Source organism: Pongo pygmaeus, chromosome 8, assembly GCF_028885625.2.
Source record: "Pongo pygmaeus isolate AG05252 chromosome 8, NHGRI_mPonPyg2-v2.0_pri, whole genome shotgun sequence".
In the NCBI taxonomy this organism is placed as follows: Eukaryota; Metazoa; Chordata; class Mammalia; order Primates; family Hominidae; genus Pongo; species Pongo pygmaeus.
Window position 1 is genome coordinate 131,494,773 of NC_072381.2, and position 25,055 is coordinate 131,519,827.

Here is a 25,055-nt window from a genome sequence, read left to right on the forward strand (position 1 = left end):
GAGTAGCTGGGATTACGGGCGCCCACCACCATGCCTGGCTAACTTTTTGTATTTTTAGTAGAGATGGGGTTTCACCATGTTGGCCAGGCTGCCCTCAAACTCCTGAGCTCAGGTGATCTACCCGCCTCGGCCTCCCAAAGTGCTGGGATTATAGGCGTGAGCCACCGCGCCTGGCCCTTTTTTTTTTTTTTAACTTTAATTGTAGGTTCAGGGGTACATGGGCAGGTTTGTTATGTAGGTAGACTGCATGTTAACGGGGTTTGGTGTACACATTATTGCATCACCCAGGCAATAAGCACAGTTCTTCACAGGGAGTTTTTTGATCCTCTCCTTCTTTGGTGTCGGTTGTTCCCTTCTTTGCGTCCATATGTACTCAATGTTTAGCTCCCACTTATAAATGAGAACATGCAGTATTTGGTTTTCTGTTCCTGCATTAGTTTTCCCTCCAAGTGGTTTCTATTAACCTTGGGCTATTAACTCTGGAGTATATTAATAATTCTAATCTACAAATAAATTAATAAATGAAAGTACTCCTCTGTGGATACAAAGGCAACATACCAGGACTTACTCATAGTGCTGTAAGAGTCTTGAAATCTTTCTAACTTCCCCTGGCAGACAGACTGGTTATTCCTGGTATCAAAGTGTTACTGACTAGGTTCAAACAATGATCCACAAGAAAAATGACAATGTGCTTGCAATTTAGAAGGGTATTATATTGAAGTAATTGGTACATTACACAGGGACTTAAGAGCCGTTCTTCTCTTTGCAAAAATAAATAAATAAATACATTTCATGGAGGTACAGATGGAAACTTCTTCTGTATCTGAGAGTTTTCCTAGGACATATATGTCTCCAGGCCTGATCTAGGAGATGAAACGTCATTCTCACTCGATGATATGCAACTTAGTTCTGTGACTAACCATTATCAGTTCATTCTAGAAGGGAAGTGATTTCTAGAAAATATTAGAGTTAATTAGGAAAGACCCTAGGATAAATGGTAAGTCTCAGGAAGGGTTTATAGCCAGAATCACAGCAATTAAGAGAAGCTTGGAAAAGAGTGGTCTGAACTGCCCTGTTTCCCAAAGGAGCAGAGAATGTCCACAGACCCCAGGGATTGGAGAGCTGAGACCAGCTCTGTTCACTAAGCTCAGACATGCCTTCCCCATCGCATTCCTTTCAAAGCAACAAACATACATTTTTTTGTGTGCGTGGGGGGGTTGCCATCCAAATAGGATGAATGAGAACAGTTTAAGTCCAGGATTTAAACCTCAGCATTTGTAGGAGAGGAGAACAGAACAGATCATCACTGGCAAAGATCATCATTGTATTTTTGTGTCTGCATTGGGTGTTGTCAGACGGTATAGTGATCTGTGTAATAATATATTTCTACTTCCCTTAGCTTTTCCTCATTCTGCTGAAGGACAACTTCCAAATGTTAACAAAATTCTTTCTCATTTAGAATCATGCATACATAAATAGTCCTCATCCAATTCACGGGTTTTCAACCTTGCTCTGAGGAAGAGCATCCTGGCATTAATTCCTCAGGGATGCCTCTGTTTTAACAAGAAAGTAGCGATGTCCTCCTCCTCAGATGTGAAATGAGGTCTTGATGAATTCACCAACACTGAACAGATCCTTTCTCAGGGCTCCTTTCCACATGGCCTGAGCTCACCAGCATGCCGCCTGCCTTCCAGGTCAGGACAATTCAAACTTCCATCAACTCCTGACCATGGGTGACAGCTCCAGCCATGAACAGGTGTGAGTGGCTTCTCTTCCCACCAACCTGGGGTTTTTCTGACTTGCTCAGGGGACCCAGCAAGGTCAATGGGGAGTCCAGCAGCCCTTCCACAAACATTCCTGCCATTTCCTCGGACTGGGTCAGCCAGTATCGCTACCATTTCCTCTATGTAATGAAGAAAAAAATGCCTCGTTTATTGTTCAAGAACTTACTTTTGATGACGAATGGTGATGAGGCTGAGGAGTATTTTCTACCTGTAGGATGTCGTTACTCATCCCATCCTTTCATGATTTCTCAGCAAGGAGGCAGGTGAGTATTCACTCTGACAGGATATTTATGAACCCTATTTGGGCATTTAGAGGAAGTCAGGCTTTAGAGGAAGAAAATCAGAACAACCTATCACACATCATTCCATTATTCCCTAAGTATTTATTCAACACCGACTAGGTACCAGGCATTATTCTAGGCTTTGGGGATATGGGAATGAAGAAAACAAAAAAATCTCAGCCCTCATGGAGCTTGCATTCAGTGGGGCCAACAGATAATAGGCAAGCTAAGGAAACAGAATGAGTTAGAAAGAGTAGAATTAAGGAGAAAAAAATAAAAGAGCAAGGGAAAAGGGTGTGTATTGAACTTTTAGGGACAGTGGACCTCACCAGGAAACCTCACCAGGAAGAGGGTCATTTGAACCCCTCATCCAAAGGGAAGAAGGTGTGAGTGCACCTTGGGAAAGAGCTGGTACAAGTGTGCGCAGACAGACAGGACTGGCCTGGAGGAACTTTCTCCACAGTGGGAAACAGTCTGCTCTTCTTGCAGACACACACCCAGAGAGGCAACCCCTTTTCTACTTGGCATCATTCTTAGATAGGTCAAGGTCATGCTGATGGTGAGAAGATCCCATGGAGTGTCAATACAACGGGAGCTGTGCCTCTGTACGGGCGAGGCACTGGGAATGACTAAAGTTATTATTTATTTTAAATAATTTCAACTTTTATTAGCGATGAAGGGGTACATGTGCAAATTTGTTACATGGGTATATTGGATGGTGCTGGGGTCTGGGGTCCTGTCACCCAGGTAGTAAGCATAGTACCCAATAGGTGGTTTTTCAGCTCTTGCTCCCTTCCCATCCTCCCCCATCTAATAGTCCCCAGTGTCTGTTGTTCTCATCTTTGCATCTATGTGTATTCAGTGTTTAGTGCCCACTTACAAGTGAGAACACATGGTATTTGATTTGCTGTTCTTGCACTAATTTGCTTAGGATAATGGCCTCCGGCTCCATCCATGTTGCTGCAAAGGACATAATTTCATTCTTCTGATGGCTGTGTAGTATTCCACACCACGTTTTCTTTATCCAATTCACTGTTGAAAGGCACCTAGGCTGATTCCATGTCTTCGCTATTGTGAATAGCCCTATAATGAAAGTATGAGGGCCTATGTCTTTTTGATAGAATGAGTTATTTTCTTTTGGATATATACACAGTAGTGGGCTGGCTGGGTCAAATGGGAGTTCTGTTTTAAGTTCTTCGAGAAATTGCCAAACTGCTTTCCACAGTGGCTGAACTAGTTTGCATTCCCACCAAGAGTGTATAAGCATTCCCTTTTCTCCACAGCCTTGCCAGCATCTGTTATTTTTGACTTTTTAATAATCGCCATTCTGACTGGTGTGAGATGGTATCTCACTGTGGTTTTGATTTGCATTTCTCTGATGATTAGTGATGTTGAACATTTTTTCATATGGTCACTTGTATGTCTCCTTTTGAGAAGTGTCTGTTTATGTCCTTTGCCCATTTTTAAATTGAACTATTTGTTTTTTACTTGTTGATTTAACTTCCTTGTAGATTCTGGATATTAGACCTTTGTCAGATGCATAGTTTGTGAATATTTTCTCCCATTCTGTAGGCTGTCTGTTGGTAATTTCTTTGGCCGTGCAGAAGCTCTTTAATTAGGTCCCACTTGTCAATTTTTGTTTATGTTGCAATTGCTTTTGGGGACTCAGCCATAAATTATTTGCCAAAGCCAAAATAAAAGGCATCCAAATAGGAAAAGAAGAAGTCAAACTTTTCTCTCTTTGCTGACAATATAATTCTACACATAGAAAATGCTAAAAATTCTGCCAAAAGGCTCCTGGAGTTGATAGATGAATTCAGTAAAGTTTCAGGATACAAAATCAATGTACAAAAACCAGTAGCATTTCTCTACACCAATAATGTTCTAGCTGAGAACAAAATCAAGAACACAATCCCATTTGCAATAGTCACACAAAAAAAGGAAATACCTAGGAATCTATCTAGCCAAGGAGAGGAAAGTTCTCTTCAAGGAGAACTACAAAACACTGCTGAAAGAAATCAGAGATGATCCAAACAAACGAAAAAATATTCCATGCTCATGGATTGGAAGAATCAATATTGTTAAGATGTCCATACTACCCAAAGCGATTTACAGCTTCAGTGCTATCCTTATCAAAATAACAATGTAATTTTTCACAGAATTAGAAAAAACTATCCTAAAATTCATATGGAACCAAAAAGGAGCCTGAATAACCAAAGTTATCTTAGGCAAAAAGAACAAAGCCAGAGGTATCATATTATCTGACTTTAAACTATATTATAAGGCTACAGTAACCAAAACAGCATGGTAGTGGTACAAAAACAGAGACATAGACCAATGGAACAGAATAGAGACCCCAGAAATAAACCCAGACACATATAACCATCTAATCTTTGACAAAAAAATGACAAAAATAAACAATGGGGAAAGGACTCCCTATTCAATAATAAATGCTGCTGGGATAACTGGCTAACCATATGCAGAAGATTGAAACTGAACCCCTACCTCTCACCATTTACAAAAATTAACTCAAGATGGATTAAAGATTTAAAGGTGTTTTTCATAAGAACTCCAAACCCTTATTCCCCCACCTTTTTATTTTTTTAAAGCAAACTGCTTTTTAAGCAGGCAAAGGTCTGCTCCTCATCTCCCTTTTTCTGCTCTAAGATGGTCTCATTCAATCAAAACACAGAACTAAGTATGGAAAACTTACAGCAAACCCAATGACCACCCCCAATACAAAAAATTTAATAAGTGAAAATTACTTCAAATCTTAAGAGATAAAGGGAATTTGCCAGTAGTGAATATTAGATTCCTCTAATGGTAACACCATCCTAATCCACACATATTAGAATACTTTCTACATCCTAAGTAGCCACTAGTTACCTAGTGCCTAGAGCAAAGCAGATGCCAATGCTCAGCAAGGCCAGGTGCATCACCTGCTCCCCAGGTGCTGACTCTGCCTACATACTTCTGATGACGGCAGAATCCAACTTTGAGTGGCAAATTCACAACTCTCTCATTTATTCACTCACTTATGGAGCAATAGTTTTCAAGTGTCTATTATACTCAAAGCACTGAAGAGGATCCCAATTCCAATATGACCTGAACCTGGCCCCATGCCCCCCTTGCCAAGCTCCTTCCTTAAGGGATGTGCCCACCCTCCCATCTCATTTCCTCTCCAGCCATTCTCCAAGGCCCATATAATTCCACTCCTCCAGAAATGGCCTTTGAAGTCCCAAACCCCCAGAAACATATCTTTTGTGCCACATAAATGGAGTCTGAGTGGAACTGTGCAGTCCAAGGCTGTGTTGTAAGTTCTCGTTGCCTTCATGTGTCACCATATTCTGGCCACAACATTATAAATTCCCAAGACTAGTAATTGGTTTAAAATATATACTTTTTTGTCATAACTATTTATGGAGTACCTGCTTTTAGCTAGGTGATATGGTGGTGCTTTCTCATGGAAATATTTTTCTTCTTTTATACTTTTTTTTGAATTTAAAATTTTGGAACAATCCAATGAAACAGTTATTATTATCTCCATTTGCAAATGAGGTGAAGGGATTTGACAGTTCACAGTTAGGGGATGGCAGTACTAGATTTCACCGGTTCTTATGATTCCATGTTCAGGTACTAAAAACCATTTTCTTTATTACCAGTACCAGTTCCGCACTGGATGACCAGCAGTGAATGCTGAAACACAGAAGGTGATTAACCGATTTAAACACAGGAGACAAATCCTGCTGTGATCCCACATATGCCTGGACCAGTGGTTCTCAAAGTGTGTTCCCAGGACAAGCAGCACCAGGAACTTTCTAGAAATGCACATTCTCAGGCTCCATTCAGACCTACTAAGTCAGAATAACTCAGGGTAGGGGCCTAGCAACCTGTATTTTAATAAGCTCTGCAGACGATTTGCTAAACTGATGTCGAATTTACACAACATAAAATTCATCCTTTAAGTCACTTCAAAGTATATAATCCAATGTTTTTTTCCAGCACATTCACAATGTTGTGTAACCATCACTACTAACTGCAGAACTTTCCCCCACCCCTCAAACAAATCCCACATCCATGAAGCTGTCACTCCTCATTCTCCATTCCCCACCCAGCCCCTGCCAACCACGAATCTGCTTTCTGTCTCTACAGATCGCCTGTTCTGTTCATTTCATGTAAGTGGAATCCTACACCATGTGGCCTTTTGTGTTTGGCTCCTTTCCCTTAGAATATTGTTCTCGAGGTTCATCCACATGGTAGCATGCATCGGAACCCCATTCCTTCTTATGGCTGGATGATATTCCATTGTAAGTGAGACCATACCACAATTTGCTATCTGCTCATCTGTTAATGATCCAGGTGATTTTGATGCCCATTAGAGTCTGGAAACAACTTACCTAGATTTGAAATTCAAATGTTATTGTACCTATTTGTGTCGTAACAGTAAAAAATGAAATCTAGACTCACCATGGGCCACTTGTCATATCCTAAAAAATAATTGTTTTGCTCTCTTGTCCCATCTTCTAAGAAAAGCCCAATGTATGGCATTTTGAAAACCTGATCTGATTTTATGATCACATGAAAGATGTGCCAATGGACAACAGGCAAGGAAGGCAAGGAATCATAGGCAGGATCTGTCAGTGTGATCATTGATAAGACTGCTATGGCTCACTTAGCCATGCCAGAGAGGATGCTGGCAAGATGCTACTGATCTGATTTTAGGCATGTCCTAAAAATCCCAAGAGTATCTGTCTTATAAACAAACTTCATATCAGAAATGAATTTTCAAGTATCTGGAAGTGTTATGTTAAATTGACTAATCCTTATACTGCACAGTAATTAAGGTGTAGGAAAGGTTCTGGTTGTGAACAGAGTGATGTTTCCCGTCCACTTGCTTCCAAATCCAAAGTATGGTATATGGTAATTGTGCCTCCTCTGTGCTTGTATGTTTCTTATTTAACAGCTTTATTCCCTGGATCATCCACGAAAAGAACATTGACTTGGGCCAGGTAGTTGCTCATGACATCAAAGATCTCATACAGCCCCTCGTCTGTGGTTAAAAAGACAAGCCTCAGTTTCTTCTGTAGCTTTTGGCAAGCTCATCACAATGTACTTTTTAACATGTCTAATAAATTATCCCAAATGTGCCAGGACAGCAGCTAATTGAAGTGACATATAGCAGTGATAGACTGGTGCAAAGCAATAAAACTGGAGAATTACTCAGGAAAGAAGCCCTTTAGCACGCTCCTTTCCCTTGGCGTGAGAATGCCTTAAAATGGTGATACCTGTGGCCCAGGAAAAAAAGTGCTGCTTTCAGCTTAGAGGCAGAGAATGTATCTCCAAAGCCGTGGCAGGGTGACTGGCCCCCGCTACGATGTGACCTCTTTTGTTAGCCTTGCATTCCTTTTTCTCGAATATTTAACTACCAGGGACACTTGGGGCAAGTTTACCATGTTGAATGCAAGGTTAAAAATAAAAAGAGGATGAAACAGACAACAGCTGGGCGATTTTAGGAAAAAAAACACCACTTTTAAAAAGAGGAATGCCACTTACAGCTCCCCACCATAAAGGCAGTCACGGCTTCATATTTTAGCCATCACAAAGCTGCCAAGTAAAACATTATTAGGGGTTACTTTTACTTTGAAAAATCTGCAGTCAGAAGGTTCTTTTCTTGTAGGAGCCTATTGTGCGTCTCACTGCTATATTCTTGGGGGTGAATTACACTAGGCCAATTTATCAGCCTTGACAGTAGAAGTCGGGAGTTATCTGACTTGCAAAAGCTCTCTGGGTATGATTCGGAGACAACTGCTTTTCTTGCTGGAAATTAGGCGTCTAGAGAAACCAGCTATAATCAGGCTGGATTCAGGGGAGCTGCAGGTCAGGGTCCCGCTGCTTCCTGTGACTCTGCGGCCTCATTAACAAACATGCACCGAGTCTAGGTTTCCCATCTCCAAGCTCAGGGGCTGACATCTGTCAGTGCTGATGGCAGGAAAGGAATGGAAGTGACCGAGGAAGAAGGATGGAACAGCCGGGCAGCGGCTGAGAACAGCTTGGAGCCGACATAACTGTGTGACAGGAAAAGCCAAAGTTGCAGGGAACTGGGGATGGGAATCCATCCAGATTTTTCAGTTTAAACTGATTGGGGGAAAAAACAAAACAAAAACACAAAAAACAACCTCACATCGTCCACAGCTGATAAATGATTAGGTGGTAAAGGGCTAACTGGTTTTGGAAAATATGTTGCTGACATTCTGCTTCCCACTGATTTCTTTTTGCTGACCGAAATGGAGTTTTGTTTTTCTCCTGACAGCAGATGCCACAGATTCGGCAGACCCAGGAGGCTCTTCTTTACCTGGGCGTGTGGTGAGAAGTAAAGTCGGAAGCCTATGTCTGAGCAGCCCGTCTATCTGTACTTCACTGAGCCTCTGTTTTCATGTCTATAAAACAGGGATAACAACTACCTCATTGCACTGAAGTGGAGGATAAACGAGCTTCAAACAAAAAGAAGAAAGTCTGGTTAACTTCCAAGCACTGTGAAATGCTAGCTCCCAGTACTGACAGGCAAAAGATGTGTCTTTCTTTCTCCCATTGAGAGCTGCCCTGACTGCGAATCCCCCCTTATATGATAGTGCTTAAGAACATTTCCAATATGGTATAGAATATATTACTTGTAGCCAAAATAGAGCACGCTTTACACTGTAAAACCACAAATACAAGTAAATTTGAGAGCAAGATGATTGAGGAGGCGAAGGGATGAGCAAACAGTTAAAGATCATTCCCTCTGTTGAATACATAGATGGTGTCAAAGAAGCAAAAGAGCCTGTTCCGTTCTGGAAGGGCCAGTTTTTCTTTAGCTTAACAAGAGCATGTAGTTAGGAGCACAACCGACCAATGAAGCAATCCACAAACAAAACAAAAACGCCATTTAGATGGCTGTTACCTGCTACGCGGCTGTGGTTGTCTTCCGTTCCTGAAAGTTTTTTTCTGGCCCTTTTCCTAAAGCTCATGTCACATGAGCTCACCCCACATCTTCCATCCATTATCCTGGCCACAGCCAAGTCCAGGCACTGAGCTCAGAGTGAGACGTGGCCACAAATTGTGGGATCCATTCTCCGGAGAAGACAATCTAATGATTTTTTTTTTTTTTTTTTTTTTATATGGGAGTTTCACGCTGTAGCCCAGGTTGGAGTTCACTGGCGCGATCTCAGCTCACTGTAACTTCCGCCTCCCAGGTTCAAGTGATTCTCCTGCCTCAGCTTCCTGAGTAGCTGGGATTACAGGCGCACGCCACCATGCCTGGCTAATTTTTTTGTATTTTTATTAGAGATGGGGTTTTGCCATGTTGGCCAGGCTGGTCTCAAACTCCTGACCTCAGGTGATCCACCCACCTTGGCCTCCCAAAGTGCTGGGATTACAGGCGTGAGCCACCATGCCGGCCACATCTTTTATCATTCATTCCATGACTAGCTTGCTGAGCTTTTCCAAAAACAGCTTAGCCATTCTTAGTTCACAGCCAGTTCTACTTATTCCTAGTCCCTTGAGAAGCATAAGCCCAACATGAATTCCCTCTTCTCTTCCCAGGTGAGAGCGAGGTCCTCTTACAGTATGAGGGGGCAGGGGACCGCAGTGTGGGGAATGGATGTTGCTTGGACAAGCTACTGACCAAAAATTCTAGGGCCATCTTCAGGAAAATCTTCAGGTCTTTCCCCAGTTATGCCCAAGAATAAAAACTTTCAATCACCACGCACAGAATTTATGTGCAACCAAGTAGCACGCCTGGTAGGCCAGGGCAGTGGCATTTGTACTCGCAGGTGACCGGCGTCATATTTACTGCTGTGGCAGGCCTGCCGTGGATGCAAGGAGGTCATCTCATTTTAGGGGCTTTTTACTCCATCCTGCCTGGAGCGGGGCTGGCCAGGAAGCACCATTTGTTTAGTGAACCCCTGCTGGGGACCAGGAGCCTGATAGACATTCTCTCACTGACACCTCTGGGAGCCAATTATGACTCCTATTTTAGAGATGAGGAAGCTGAGTGCAGGCAGCTTGGGTTCCTTGCCGGGACCCTGCAGTTCCTGAGTGGAGACTGAAAGCACAGATCTGACTAGAAGGCCTGTGTTCTTCCCGCTGAACCACACTGTCTCGAGGGCTATCAGGAGGCCTTCAAGAGCGGCTTCCAGGAGCTGTCCCAGGGCAGGGCCTCTGGGCAGCCTCAGGCATAACCCAGCACCAATGGCTATACTGGCAGCAGTAGTTTCCATGGGCTGGGAGAGGCAGCCGCTCCAATGCCTCGGGACTCCCTGGAGCCAGACGTAAACAGAAGGAACACCCAAGGTCCTACGCTTCCTTCCAGGTGCACCTTAGAGGACTTCCCTAAGGGTCTTTGGTGTAACGGAAGACAAAGGCCAGGTCTTGGAATTTATCCAGCACGCCTGAGGTGACACCTGGGTCAGATCGTGCACACCTGAGGAGGGCTGCGAGCCCGTTCAGACCCTAATGAGCTGCAGGCGGGGGAAATAGGCGCCCCGCCTCAAAAGCCTCGTGACTCCTCGCGGTGGGATGGGAGAGGCAACTGGGCCTGAGTCAGCCCACTCTGCCTGTCCAGCAGTGCACAGGGACACAGCACTGATCACACAGGCTCAAACGATAGAACAGAACTAAGGTTGAAGCTAATCCATCCTCACGTCCACTCCAGAAACAGAAAGTGACTGCCTTATAACTGGACACTGACCCAGTGGGCCAACCAGATGGACCACAGGAAGCCAAGAAAACCACCAGGCCAGGAGCAAAGGATCAGAAATATCCTTAGTAGGCCATTTCCATTGTTAATAGCAAACACCTGGGCCCCAGAATACAGCCATCTGCAGCACATTATATAATTCATGGTCTTAACTTGTGAACTTTGACCTCTGCTGCTCCTCCCTGAAACCAATTAAAGTGCAAATATAATTTCCCAGCATTTTTAATAAAGACACCAACTGAGCTCTGGTCAGTTGAGACATGTACAGGAAGCTTCTGGATGTTACCAGAAAGTGGACTTTTCACTTCTGAGCTATGAGGGCTATTTCTTCCTGAACCAAGTCCTGAAAGGCCAAGAACCCAGGGGCGGGGGACATAGTGTCCATATTAAAAGGACCTCAACCCATCAGAGGCCATGTATCAGATGAGCTACTCAGCTTCATTGCAAGAAATGACTGCTGACTTTGTGTGGGGGTTGTTGGGGGACTCTCGTAGACATGCACAGACGCAGTGGTTAATAAGGGACAGTGGGCATGTCTGAAATGGTACCACCCTTTCTTCCTATCCCAGTAGACAGACCTGCACAGAATACGCTAGTTCTTTCTGCTGACTTAGCAAGTCTGTAACAGGGTAGAGGCTTCTAATCAAATATGATAGAAAAAGCCGTCACGGTAGGTATCTCCAAGCCTGCCACCAGGGCTGAAGTCTACATGTGCCCGGTTCTTGCCCCACTGAGCAACTGACACTAAAGTTACCACCAGGGCAATGTGGAACTCAAGAATGGGAAAGAGCTGTCCCTCTCAACCCTCCCCATCCCCAAGCCTGCGAGCCAAAGGCTCACAGGTACCCGGTGAAAGGCCAAAGAATGGATCAGGAGCCTGAGGCTGCAGGCTGAGATCCAGAATGACCCTGACCACCTGTGGCCCCTCTGGCCTTTCTGAGCCTCAGTTTGCTCACCTGTAAAATGGAGACGATTGTACCTGTTCTTTATTTTTAGGGCTGTGACAGTGAAAGGAGATGCCAAAGACCTTTGTAAACTGGAGAGTGGTCCTACAAAGTCTTATGCTCACAACTGCTTTTAGATTTGATATTTTTGATCTCTCTCCTCCCGCTTTAGCTAAATTAAGCAAAGGCTTTCAGGGGAAGGCCCTGCTGGAAAGACTCTACTGTTTGAAAGCAAATTGTTTCCCTCACCCTGGTCTCCACGGATTATGTACAGAAAAGCAGTGGACTCCGCCTCCTATTTATCTGGGTTTTCTCTGCTCTATTTTGTTTTTATTTTCTTCTATTTATTGTATTGTGTGTATTATTGCAAACTATTGTAAATCCATTGTAGAATGATGTGGAATAAACAAAAAATGAAAATGCTGCTGCTGCAATTGCTAGATGTAGTACAAAAGACAGTGGCCTCAGAGCGTTCTCCCCAGAGATTTTGCCATTACACAGATGGGGAAGAGAAAATCTCACTCTGCACTTATCTAATTGTGCTGTACTCACCGTCCCTCTCTCCATCCACCCACCCAGCCAACATCTATCCATCTGTCTATCTGTGAACCACCTATCTATCCATTATCCATCCATTTCCAGCTACCCATTATCCATTCATCCACCTATCCACCTACCTATCATTGATTTATCCATCTACCCATCCTTCCTTCTTTCCATCCATCCATCGTCTGTCTGTCCGTCCATCCATCCATCCATCATTCTACCCACCCATTATCCATTCATCCACTGACCCATCTACCTATCATCTGTTCATCTATCCTTCCTTCCTTCCTTCCTCCCATCCATCCGCCCATCCATCATCCACCCACCTGCTTATGGATCCTTTCAGTCAAAAAGTATTTATTGAGCTCTACTATGTGTCAGGCACTGTTCTAGGTGCTGGGGATTCAGCAATAAACAAAACGCAAATTCCTGACCTTGTGGAGCTGAAAATGAGTCCTTTTGGAATTGTCTGTTGTAGAGAATCCAGAAATAACCCCTTACCCCACACTGTGGCCTCTGTGCCTGGGGAGAGGAGGAAGCAATGGGGGTAAGTGTGTGGGAGGGGGATTGCAGGATTGGCAGGATTTCAGCTGAAATGTTTTCACACATGCTGTACAACAAATAAAATGCTGGGTTAACGAGCCAGTGACAGGAAAGCATTCTCTGCTGTTGGAACATAAATTGAAGGAGGTTTGCAGAATTAAATGGCTTAAAAATGGTGCTACCTCCCACCTCCCAGAGGTTGCACAGGGACATTGCTTTGTACTGAGGCAGCTTTAGTTCTCTCATAAAGCCCAGATGTGTTCACGGCCACTTCCATGTGTCAAACACACTGGGAAAAAGCCACTTGACTTTATGTCCTGGGGCTTCTACTTAGGTCGGTCTGGAAAAATGTAAGCAGTTCATTTAACACTCTGAGCTCCAGTAATATGGGGATAGGTGGCCAGGTGTGGTGGCTCACGCCTGTAATCCCAGCACTTTAGGAGGCCGAGGCAGGTGGATCACTCGAGGCCAGGAGTTTGAGACCAGCCTGGCCAACATGGTAAAACCCCATCTCCACTAAAAATACAAAGAATCAGCCAGGTGTGGTGGTGCACGCCTGTAATCCCAGCTACTTGGGAGGCTGAGGAACAAGAATCATTTGAACCTGGGAGGCAGAGGTTGCAGTGAGCCGAGATGGCCCCAATGGACTCTGCCTCAAAAAAAAAAAAATCTCTCTCTCTCTCTCTCTCTCTCTATATATATATATATATAAAAAAAATAGGTATAGTCATGACCATCCCACTAAGTTCATCCATGGGCCAGGCGCGTGGCTCACGCCTGTATCCCAGCACTTTGGGAGGCTGAGGCTCACAGATCACTTGAGGTCAGGAGTTCCAGACTAGCCTGGCCAACATGGTGAAACCCCGTCTCTACTAAAATACAAAAATTAGCTGGGGTTGGTAGCGTGCACCTGTAATCCCAGCTACTCGGGAGGCTGAGGCAGAAGAATTGCTTGAACTGGGGAGGCAGAGGTTGCAGTGAGCCAAGATCGTGCCACTGTATTCCAGCCTAGGTGACAGAGTGAGACTCGGTCTCAAAAAAATAAAATAAAATTTAAAAAGTTCATCGATGAAACAGGACACCATGAATGCAATCCTCCAGGGTCAATGTCAGTTTGTCTGCGTTCATTCCCCTAAATTGGATATTCAAGGATCAGTGGCCACGCAGAATCAGCCTCCTGAGCTTGACCTCTATTTTGTGTACAGCTTAACGGGGAGGACAATTCTACCTTGGGCAGCAGCTTTTCATATTCTAATGGAATTGCACGCAAATTCCTTCATTTTCCAGTGAGCAATATCTAATTACATGGAGAAGAAACAAGAACAGGCTCTATATTGATGCACCCTTCTTGAACTGTTCTCAAGAATCCCTCCTGCCAGTTCATTTTTCCCTGTGATAATGTCAGGGTACAGTTGGCTCCATTACTCTGGCTGAGTAATTAAATTGATTCTAACTAGTAGTGTTTTCATCTTACCAGAGTTCCTCATTCTGTAGCTGTTCCTCCTTTTTTCTCTCTCTCTGGATAAAGATTTCCATTTTTTTCACCTAACACTTTGAGGAAGGAAATGAAGATTTTCTTAAACTTTTCATTGAGAAAAAAATTATCACTCTCAAATGAAGAGTTGAGATGGAAAAATAATTCCCTTCAATTCCATCTTGGTAAAATTCCAGCATGACAAATGTATTTCATAATCTCCAACAGCACCCCAAAGTTCAAGGGAGAATTCAAATGATATGTATTGTCCACTGATTTTCAGGAAAGCAAGTTCTACAGAGTGTGGACTTTCCCGCTACATTGAATTTCTATCAATTCCTACCACTTCCAAAGCCCTTGGGGGATTTTTTTCACCGAAAATTGCAGTTTCATTTTACCCTCTTAAAACACCTTTTCAGGCAGAAATCTCTTCCAAGAGAAATCCAGTTTTCCCACAGTATGAGGTAGGAATTTTCAGGGAGTGGTCTGCCCAGCCTGTATTTAATTCTTCTGAGATCGGTTTAGACTGGACTCTATTCCAGGATATCTTTTCTGCCCGCTGCCTCTTCCAACCTTTGCTCGCTGTTTGTAATAAATTGTTGGTCACTTTTTAAAAGATGTGAAATGATATTACGGTTATAGATTTTTCTCTTTGTCTTTTAGAGGCCCACACTGAAATAACTTCTAGACGATGCTTCATACCTGGATTGTGTAAGCAGATTTGATGAGGTGCCCTGCAGTGAGGTCCTTGAAGTCAAGGATCCTGCCTCGTGTTTGAGTGCCCCCTCCGAATCTGCTCCCCAGGATCTGGCTTCTAGAGGGTACATAGTAAATACTAGTTGAGTAAATGAGTGGCTTTGCTCTGCCTGGTGGCCAGCTGCTCGTCTGTTGACCTCATTTCCTGTAGCGAGCTTGTCCTGAGTCAGGGGCAGGGCTGCTGTCTTCTCTGCTGTCATTAGAGAAGGCTGAGGCTGGGCACGGTCACTTACACCTGCATTCCTAGCACTATGGGAGGCCGAGGCAGGCAGATCACTTGAGGTCAGGAGTTCAAGACCAGCCTGGCCAACATGATGAAACCCCATCGCTATTAAAAATACAAAAAAAAAAAAATTAGCTGGGCATGGTGGTGTGTGCCTGTAATCCCAGCTACTCGGGAGGCTGAGGTGGGAGGATTGCTTGAACCTGGGAGGCAGAGGTTGCAGTAAGCCGAGATTGTGTCACTGCACACTCCAGTCTGGGTGACAAGGAGAGACTCCATCTCAAAAAAAAAAAAAAAAAAAAAAAAGAGAAGGCTGACCTGGGTGGAGGCCACCTAGACCTGGGGGCACATCTATTTGTGTTCCATGTCCAGGCAGGTGTGATGCGAATGTGTCCTGAATGGAATTAAATGGAATCGAATGGGCCAATTATACATGCTTGTGGGGAAGTAGGATGGCAACACATTCTCCTTAAACGTGGCTATTTGATCTGGGTGTAGATTGCAGAAGGTCTGACCTCAGCTTAATGTGAATGATTTGCACCCCAGGAGAGCGGGGGAGGTAACCCTCATTTGCTTATTTTCTCATCCTCCATTATCCTCAGTGCACAACACGAACATGCTTCCCCCTCCCCCACTCCCAGTTGGCAGCTGGGGACACACTCGTCAGTTGAAGCCATTTGCCAGTATAGACCCAGCAAAACCCAGACAGGCCCAAACTCCTGATTTCAGCATCCGCGTGACAACCGTGGCAACAATTCTTTTCAGATACACATGAAGAAAATGTGAGTGTGCTGCTTGGTGGCCCTCTGACAGAATCCTTAAAGGATGCTCACCATAGGAAAAGGAAAAAGAAATCTCAAACCAAAAGAAATATTTTACATCAAGTGCACAAGGCTGGTGAGGTGAGTGTGGAGCGTGGCGTGATGAGCACCTAGTGTGCTAGTGAAGGATCCTTCCTCTTCACAGTTTCCAAATGCCCATGAATTACACCAAAACTAAACTAGAATTCACATACCATTATTACTTGTCCTTCTAAAGGAAGCCTCCCTCTTTTTTTTTGTACAGACAGAAAGCCCCTTAACTTGGCAAACTGCAATATCTCAGAAGCTGCACGGTCTCCTTAAAAATGAAGAAACCTTAAAAGATAAATCAGATCATATTCCTATCTTGCCTGAAAAGCTTCAGTGATGTCCCGCTGCTCTGCAGATGAGAATCCACGTTCCTGCTCTGGCCAACTGGGCTTTGCTGGCTCTGGTTCCTCCATTTCTACCCAGCATTACTTCCCTCCAGCCCCCTACAGCCCCAAGACTCCTGGCAGCAAGGTGTCCCCACAGTGCCCATGGGCCCACGGTCCCATGCACCTGAACTCCCTTCCTTCCATGCTTTGCAGGCTCTCCATCCCTGTCTTCCTTTTGGCCTCCCCCAAACCCCCACTTAAAGTGGGCTCCCTCACCCCATGTTTCCTTTCTTTGTCCTCTTCCTTTGCTTCCTTCACAGCACTTCCAACCTGCAATTTATTACTTTTATTTTTTTATTTTAAAAATAGAGACAGAGTCTTGCTATGTTGCCCGTGCTGGTCTTGAACTCCTAGCCTCAAGCAATCCTCCTGCCTTGGCCTCCCAAAGTGCTGAGATTACAGGCGTGAACCACCACACCTGGCCCAAACTGCAAGTTTTAAATTTTCCATTTTTCAACTGTTTTCACCACTAGAACACCAGTTCCGTGAGGGCAAGAAACATGCTTGTCCTGTTCACAGCTGTGTCCCTAACACCTATCAGTGTGTAACAGTGGCAGGTGCTCAGTGAATATGACTTGCAGATTCACCTACCCCACCTGAGGAGATGGCCCTATTCCTCCAACTCTCATTTAACAGAAAACTTTCTGAAAAAAAAAAAAAAAAAAAAAAAAAGGAATCTGTAAGAATAATTTTTTGAATGTTAATATTGCCTTTTTTCCTACTCTAGGAAGTGACATTTACTGTTATGCTAAATATTCTTTGCTATGAGTGTTCAAGTCATTCACAATTTTCTTACTCCTATAAATGCAGCATATGTAGCCCTCACCTCCCTAAAACCAATGGCTCCAAGCTCATTAATGGATAAACTCAACTGAGTTAAACTCCCACATGAATCCCCAGATACTGCTTTTGCCAAAGAGTCATTTCCAGGACAGGTCTTAAATGTTCAGAGACATAAAACACACACTCTTACACACACTTAAAGCCTTGCAGTAATTAATGATACAATCCATAAGGAACCCCCTCCAACCATCCCTGCAATGTGCAACTGAAGTCACACAAGACTCAAGTTGAAATAGGACTCTATCCTTGTATTTACAGGACTCAGGTCCCATTTGTCAGTGACAGCAGTTGGTTAATGTTTTCAGAGTTAGGATTCTGGAATGTTTTGATAAAGAATAAACAAGGTATATGAAGGGATATACTTTTCTCCCTTAAGCCATCTACAATACTTGGTTCTTTTTGATTCTGAGATGTTAATATCATTAAAGCAGTTACTGATTCATCTCTGAATCACCTTTGGAGCTGAGACTGAATTTAACTGACATCCCCAAGCCTCCATCAGTGGTGGGAGGAGGAAGACAGAGGCTGGCTGGTGTTTGGATGTGGGCCAGTTTAAAGTGAGCGATCACACGGAAACTGTGGACATGCTGCTGAGTGACTGCTAAGGGCACTGGGAGTCTTTCCAGCAATGATGAGTAGGAATTCTGAAAAAAGCCTTTAACTTTTTGATAGTTCCAACATCCCTGTAAGCTAAGTAATAATATACCACCTTTGTGGAATGATTTACAATTTACAGACATGTGATCTCATTGAGTCCATACTCCCACTCTCTTGGAGACACTATGAGGTAAGAGAACCACCACTTTGAGATAATACCGGAGCAGCCGGGAAAACTCCACCACGGGTGATGGATGACTGAGGGTTCACTGGGCCACTCGACCTCCCCCTCACTGTGGGCTTTTGTGATTAATTCACCTACTTGCTTAGGAAGTTGCTTTCCATCTGAGCAAATTAAAAACACCACTCTCTGGACAGGAATGTGGGATCATAAATGAGAAGCAAATAGAAAAGATTTACACAAAAGCACAAGCTCAGCAAAAGAGAAAACTCAGTAATTGCTAATATGGTATAAATCAAATAAAGGCTATTAGCAAACCCCTGGTAAGGGGGAAAAAAGGCCCTTTAAACGATTTGTTGAGCTCTTAACAATACCATTTCTACCTACGGTGTTCGAATACCTCTGGGGCAATCTGGCTTGCATTCTTCAGCACTGCCGTGAAGACTTTCCAATTGGAAAGGATTTAGATAAAACCATATAGAGTACCAGAAAATATGCCTTGCTATTGTGCCTTCAGAATTATATAGTTTTTAGAGCTGTAGAGTCTTCATCATCTATGCATTCCTCCCCACAAGCACAGGGGTCAAAAATATTTGTTTAATATGTGAACAAGTGGGGGGAGAGACAGATGGAAAGAAAGGAGGAAGGAAGTGTGGATGGGTGGATGGATAGATGGTTGGATGGGTGGATGAAGACTGACTCACTCATCTTATTGATGAGGAATGTAAGAGCCAGGGGGTTACTAATCTGCCTATATTATTTTAAAAAATGGTGTGAGAATTGGGACAACCAGATCTCTTCAAGTCCAGTGTTCTTGATCTAGGTTTTCCTCTCTTCCATTGGTTTATCAATAATTAAAAAACATTAACAATATGATCTTCTTAGTCATGGGAAACCATTTCTGGAGGCCCATAGGCTAATGTATTTGTGCCCATCTGATGATCAGGGAAATTAGACACAGAGTGCATTTTCTATGGCTATGAGTTCATCGAGAGTGAGAAAACATGAAGGCCACTCAGTTGCACATCAGTCTCCTGCCAAACTCACTGTCTGAAAGTCACCCAGCATGTGGCCCAGCATCGCGACCGGGGCTTGTGAAATGTTGGAAACAGAAGGCATCTATAGGCCCTTGGCCCAACCTTATACCCTAAGAAGGAAATCCTTGCCCCAAATGTCCAGCCAAACAATTATTGTGCCTCTGCTCAGACACCTTTAGTGACTAGGAACATATTACTTTTTAGGGTGCCTCCCTTTTGGAGAGACACACGTGTTAGTATCTTGAGTTTTGCAATATTTCATTTCCTATTGGTTAGTACTTTGACTTTGTGTACAGATCCTTGGTTTCTGTCATTACGCACTCACAGAGCAACTTCCTCAACAAAGTCTTGGTGACTCCCTTGAATTATGCTTAAGAGGGAACCACAAGCAGAAAGATGTCCCTGAAGACTGCGCAAATTGGGGTGATGAACATGAAGAATCAGTCACTTGCTGTAAGAAGATGCCTCCTGATGGCTCCCATGAAATGACAATCCCCTGATGAGCTATGTGGTTCTGTTCAGTCCTTGTTTCAAGGGCAACTCAATGCCCTACAGACTATTTCCCAGGAGGCCCACAAGGCTATTGCTTGAAAAAGCACAAACACATTATTTAACAATTCCTCCCTCTACTGGGTCTTTTAAATCACAGGAGCAGGTATCCCCTCACACCACGCTTGTCCCCTGGCCAGCAAGTCTTCACAGAGATGAGTCACTGGGCTGCTTAGAGCACTTGCCTCTTGCCCCAGTGTCTCCTTTTGGGAAAGCCAGAGAGCAGGCTTGGGCTGGAACATTCCATGAAAGTCAATGTTTATAAGGTTTCAAGGTATAATAAAGAAGATAGCATTGTATCCAGCGCATGCTTCCCGTTACTAATGAGAATCTTCTTAAACTAGCGCAAAGTTCTAGTTTGGGATAGGCCCTTTAGAGATATAAGAACACATCTTGAATCTCTAATCCCTCCAAGGTGCATCTGTTTCCACTTCGTCTGAACACTCCAAATAATGGAACTGTCTTGCTCTTTTCTGGTTGAACCAAGTCTGGAGTGTCAGGAAAGCATGAAATAAGGAACAGCATCATAATATACCAAAGCAGAGAAATCATTTCATTTAAACCTCTAAGATCTGGTAAGGTGATGTCAGGGCAGAGATACTACAAACCCCCAAGCTACCTACTTCAGAAACACCCTAGGGCCAACCCCAGGGAAAGAAATACCTTCTACCCAGCACCCTCTAAAGACATGTGGCCCATCTCTACTCTGCCCAGTGAGTTTACATGTGGCCCATCTCTACTGCCCAGGCTTTCAGATGGCTGGCTCCTGGGACTGCCTGGCAGCTGGAGCCGTAGGCTCAAATAAAAAACACTTTCTGGGACAGGAAGATAATTAGTGATTTCTAAACACAGACAGCATCCATCCCCACCACTCCTCAAGGAAGAGGTCCGCCCTCTTCCTTGTACACACCATGTAGCATTGTCATCTGGCTGCCCATGGCTCTACAGAGTAGCACAGGCCACTCTTGCTACTTGGGAAGGAATTACTTTTTGGAAGCTTCCCTGGGTGCTCTGACCAGAAAACCAGGGACACTTTGACTTATCTGGTTCCCAACACACACTTCAAGCTATGCACACTGTCAAAGCTGATGGAAGCAATGGTACTTGCCCGGTGGAACGGTTCATGATGCAGCCTCCTTTCTCAGCCGCTATTTGACAGCTACAGCCCCTCTCCAGTGTGTCATGATTCATCCCGAAATTGTGGCCCAGCTCATGTGCCACGGTCACGGCTGCACCAACAGGACTGTCTGAATGGTCCTCAAAGAAAACACAAAAGCACAGGTGTATAATTCATATCTCCTTGGCCTTATTTCCCAGGTCTCCCTCCCCACAGAAATATACCTTTCATTAACATTTGACTTAATGTAATTCCTTATAAGGGACCAAGGTAAAATGCTATCATTTAGTTTAAACTTAAAAAGATATAATTTGACATTTCATTAAGCCAGTTTGGGGTCCTTTATGCTGAGGAATGTCTGTATGCCGCACGTATACATGTGTGATTCTTCATGTTTTTATATGACATCTTCAAGGCAGGATCTCCATCCTGCTTCCTACAATTGCCCCACAAAACTCTTCCATTGAATGAAGCAAAAAGTCATCCTGCATCATAGGAAAAGCTCATTCCTTCATGGGCAATAGAAGTATCATTTTACCCTTGATTGAGATGATGCTGATATAAAGGTGACAGGTGCAAGCATGCTTAATGACATTCTAAATGAGCCCTGAGAGGTTGTCATTGAGGCTGCCTCTTCCTGTGTGCTTAGTCGGGGAGGACAGTTGGAAAATTCACAATACTTCATAATAAATCTGACCACATTGAGTCATCTGTTTGAAGAGCCATTCATTTAAGATTATAATCCAGTTATATATCATTCTTGCTGGCTCTTTGTGTTGCCAGGCAGACTTTGGAAATGGGAGGTGTCCCGATTCTCTGACTCTTGCTGCTGGGGGTTCATTAACCTTTTGCTTGGATGTGGAAGGCGGCTTCTCCATTCAACAAGCACTACTTGGCCACCCCTAATTTAGCGGAGTGCCTGGATGGCTTGGCTCAAACAGATACTAGAAATTAACTAAAAAATATAGTTACTTAACTTTTACAAACTGAAATTAGTTAATTAGCGTATATGATCTACAGAAACAGTGCCTATATACAACATTTCTGAAAAGGCCTGTATACCATGGAGTAAGGAAAATACCTTGTTTGAATCTTGCTCTGTGCTTTGTACTTCGGAAAGAGATAAGATGTTTTCCAAGAGGCTTCTAAGAAACAGTGCTGCTATGCTTTGAATGTTTGTTCCCTCCAAAATGCATGCTGAAGCTTAATCCCAGTATGGCAGTATTGGACGTGGGGCCTTTAAGAAGTGATTGGGTCAGGCCAGGCGCAGTGGCTTACGCCTGTAATCCCAGCACTTTGGGAGGCTGAGGCAGGGGGATCATGAGGTCAGGAGATCAAGACCATCCTGGCTAACACAGTTAAACCCTGTCTCTACTAAAAATACAAAAGATTAGCCAGGCATGGTGGCGGGCGCCTGTAGTCCCAGCTACTCGGGAGGCTGAGGCAGGAGAATGGCGTGAACCCGGGAGGAGGAGCTTGCAGTGAGCCGAGATCCCGCCACTGCACTCCAGCCTGGGCGACAGAGCAAGACTCTGTCTCAAAAAAAAAAAAATAAAATAAAAGAAGTAATTGGGTCATGAGGACTCTGCACTCATAATGTATTAATCCATTCATGGACTAATGGGTTAATGCATTCATGGGTTATCATGAGAGTGGGACAAGTGGCTTTATAAGAAGAAGAGGGACCTGAGCTAGTTCGTTCAGCCCCCTTGCCATGTGATGCCCCGCACTGCCTTGGGACTCTTCAGAGAGTCCTCACCCTCAAGAAGCCCTATCAGGTGTGCCCCCCTACCTTGAACTCCTCAGCCTCTGTAACTGTACGAAATAAATTCCCTTTCTTTATAAATTACCCAGTTTCAAGTATTCTGTTAGAATCAACAGAAAATGGGCTAAAACAAATATGATACTGCATTTCAGAGAGCACACTGATACAGACAGTCTGTGTGAGGCTCCTGGATAAAAGTGTGCTCATGCAAGATCTTACAGGTTTGTTGACAGTGTTTACAATGAGCCTTCTGTCTAAGAAAACAATGGCATATCAAGGAACCAAGATAATCTTAGAGTAGATGAAATTCCTAATAAATTACTTTGTTTAGATTTTAGAGTTTCCTGTCGTAGGAAGCTTTACAAATATGTTTCAGGAAATCGGTTCTCGAAAATAACACAATGGTGAAGAGAATGTAGTCAGTCTAAGAACACGGGGGCTGAAGTTACCATGCTCTGGCACAAAATTCAAGGAATTCATCCTTAAAAAATATTCTTCTGATTCTTTTGTGTCATTGAATATCTTGGTTTTTAGTCGCCAGATTGTTTTACATTCTTTCACGCATCAATGATTATAAACAGAATGTCTCTTAAAAGACCTTGATAAACAGTTTACATTTGTAGTAAGAAAAAAAATCTCTTTATTCATGCTATTAATATTATTTCCAAACCAAAGCTGTTTTAGGCCAGTTAGATATAAAGGAATGACTTTCAGTTACTAAAATTAATGATTTGCTCTATATTGAAAAATACAGAAATGGTACTACAATCCTATTTTCAATTTTATGAGGATCTCTGCTTCCTTGCTACATTGTTTCCTTCCTCTTAGATTTGTGAGTCCTCTAATGAAGCATAGTCACACGGGATGCCCGTGAATGTTGACTTTAGAGACACAGGAGAAGAAAGTGAGTCTAGAAGTTTTTGGTCTGGTCAAGGTGTTGATCTTGCTGATTTCATGACTTTTGTAGAAATCAAAGGTGCTGAGGCATTTTTATCCTATTTGATGTTTCTGTTATATGTGGAACGTGTAAGCAGTGTGTCTGAGGATGATGTTAACTGCTGTCAAATTGCTAAAACATATTTCCTGATAATTAACTTTGATCTTCACTTGATTCTTATTGCATGACACATAATTTGCTTATATTTCCCACATTCATTTTCATATATCTCTTTTAAAAATAGCCTTCCCTGTATCCTCTTAAAGAAGGAATTTTCATCAAATGCTTGTATGGAAATGGAATAAGGGACACGAGCTGAAGAAAGCCGCTTACTCTGGTGAGGTGGGTTACAGGCCCATTTCAGCACTGCACAGCAGCAGAACTTACCATGCTTATGAAGAATTGAGTTCCAGCTCTAAAAAAAATATGATGCCAACTTTAAGTGGCAAAGTCAGTAGCAACTGACCATGGAACCATGAAACAGAAAATTGTTCCCTCTTAAAAATGTACAGTCTGCTCTGTAAAAATAGAGTTGGGATCTGACTTGAAATGAACCCGGCATCAACAAAAAACAAACTTGCCAAGGACCTGCCATGGTGGGGATCACATGCAGGGCCTCCAGGTCCACAGAAAACAAGGCAGTCACCGCTCAAGCCAGAAATCCAGTAAGTGGGGGCAATCCCTCCACGCAGCTTTGACCCTTAGTGCAGGCTTACATTAATGACCAATCTCTGAACCCAGAGAAGAGGGAAATGTTGGTTCTGTATATTCATGAAGAAGATCTGATTAGGCAGTATGTGGAGAGAGAGTAATCATCAGCAGAACATAACTCCTTCCACTATGTAATACAACTGAACATTCACACATGTTCTGTTTAAAAAACATGGAGGAACTCACAGTTTCTTGGGAGGGCAGGGTTCTGTTTGTTTAATGGAGATGGAAGAATGGTCTCTGAGGATACTCCCTGTCTGAGGTCTGGTGCAGAGGAGACACTAAATTTTCAGAGCAGGGACAGCATAGGGTGAAAACCTCTCTAATTATCTGATGAAGTGGAGCACAAGCCCCCTGCTGGCAAGCCTATCAAAGCTACCTCCCTCCTACATTCATAACGAGTCCCAAATAGTCTTCCCATTGTATTTCCTTTCACAAACATATATAGCTTATATATGACAAAATGATCCTCATAAAGCAATAAACCTGGGTTTCTGACTTCCAAGAATAAGGTTATTTTAAAGACAAATTGTATACTGGCCAGAAGGTATGTAAAGCATTTGCAGTGGTAAAAAGCTAAAAACCTCAGACTTTGGGCCATTGGGCTTGGGGACAGAACCATCAGAAAACCATCCAAACAGGAACGTCTGGTGAGACCACAGGGCGTCCCAACAGCTGCATGACGAGGGCAACCCCAATGCCCTGGCTCACCCCAGTGCTGCGAGGAATTCCTGGTTTGGAAAGTCCCAGTTGAAAATGTTTCTCCATAAAAGAGGTAGGCTTGCCTCTGCTG

General features: G+C 43.5%; 1 protein-coding gene across 1 annotated transcript in view; it reads right to left on the minus strand.

Annotated features, from left to right (window-relative positions):
* The window catches only part of ADAM12 (ADAM metallopeptidase domain 12), a 374,252-nt gene that overhangs the window by 59,684 nt on the left and 289,513 nt on the right, over window positions 1–25,055 (minus strand). Inside the window, exon 11 of the mRNA XM_054436011.2 lies at window positions 20,841–20,989. Coding sequence (XP_054291986.1) covers window positions 20,841–20,989 — 149 coding nt within the window. The remainder of the gene's footprint in view (window positions 1–20,840; window positions 20,990–25,055) is intronic.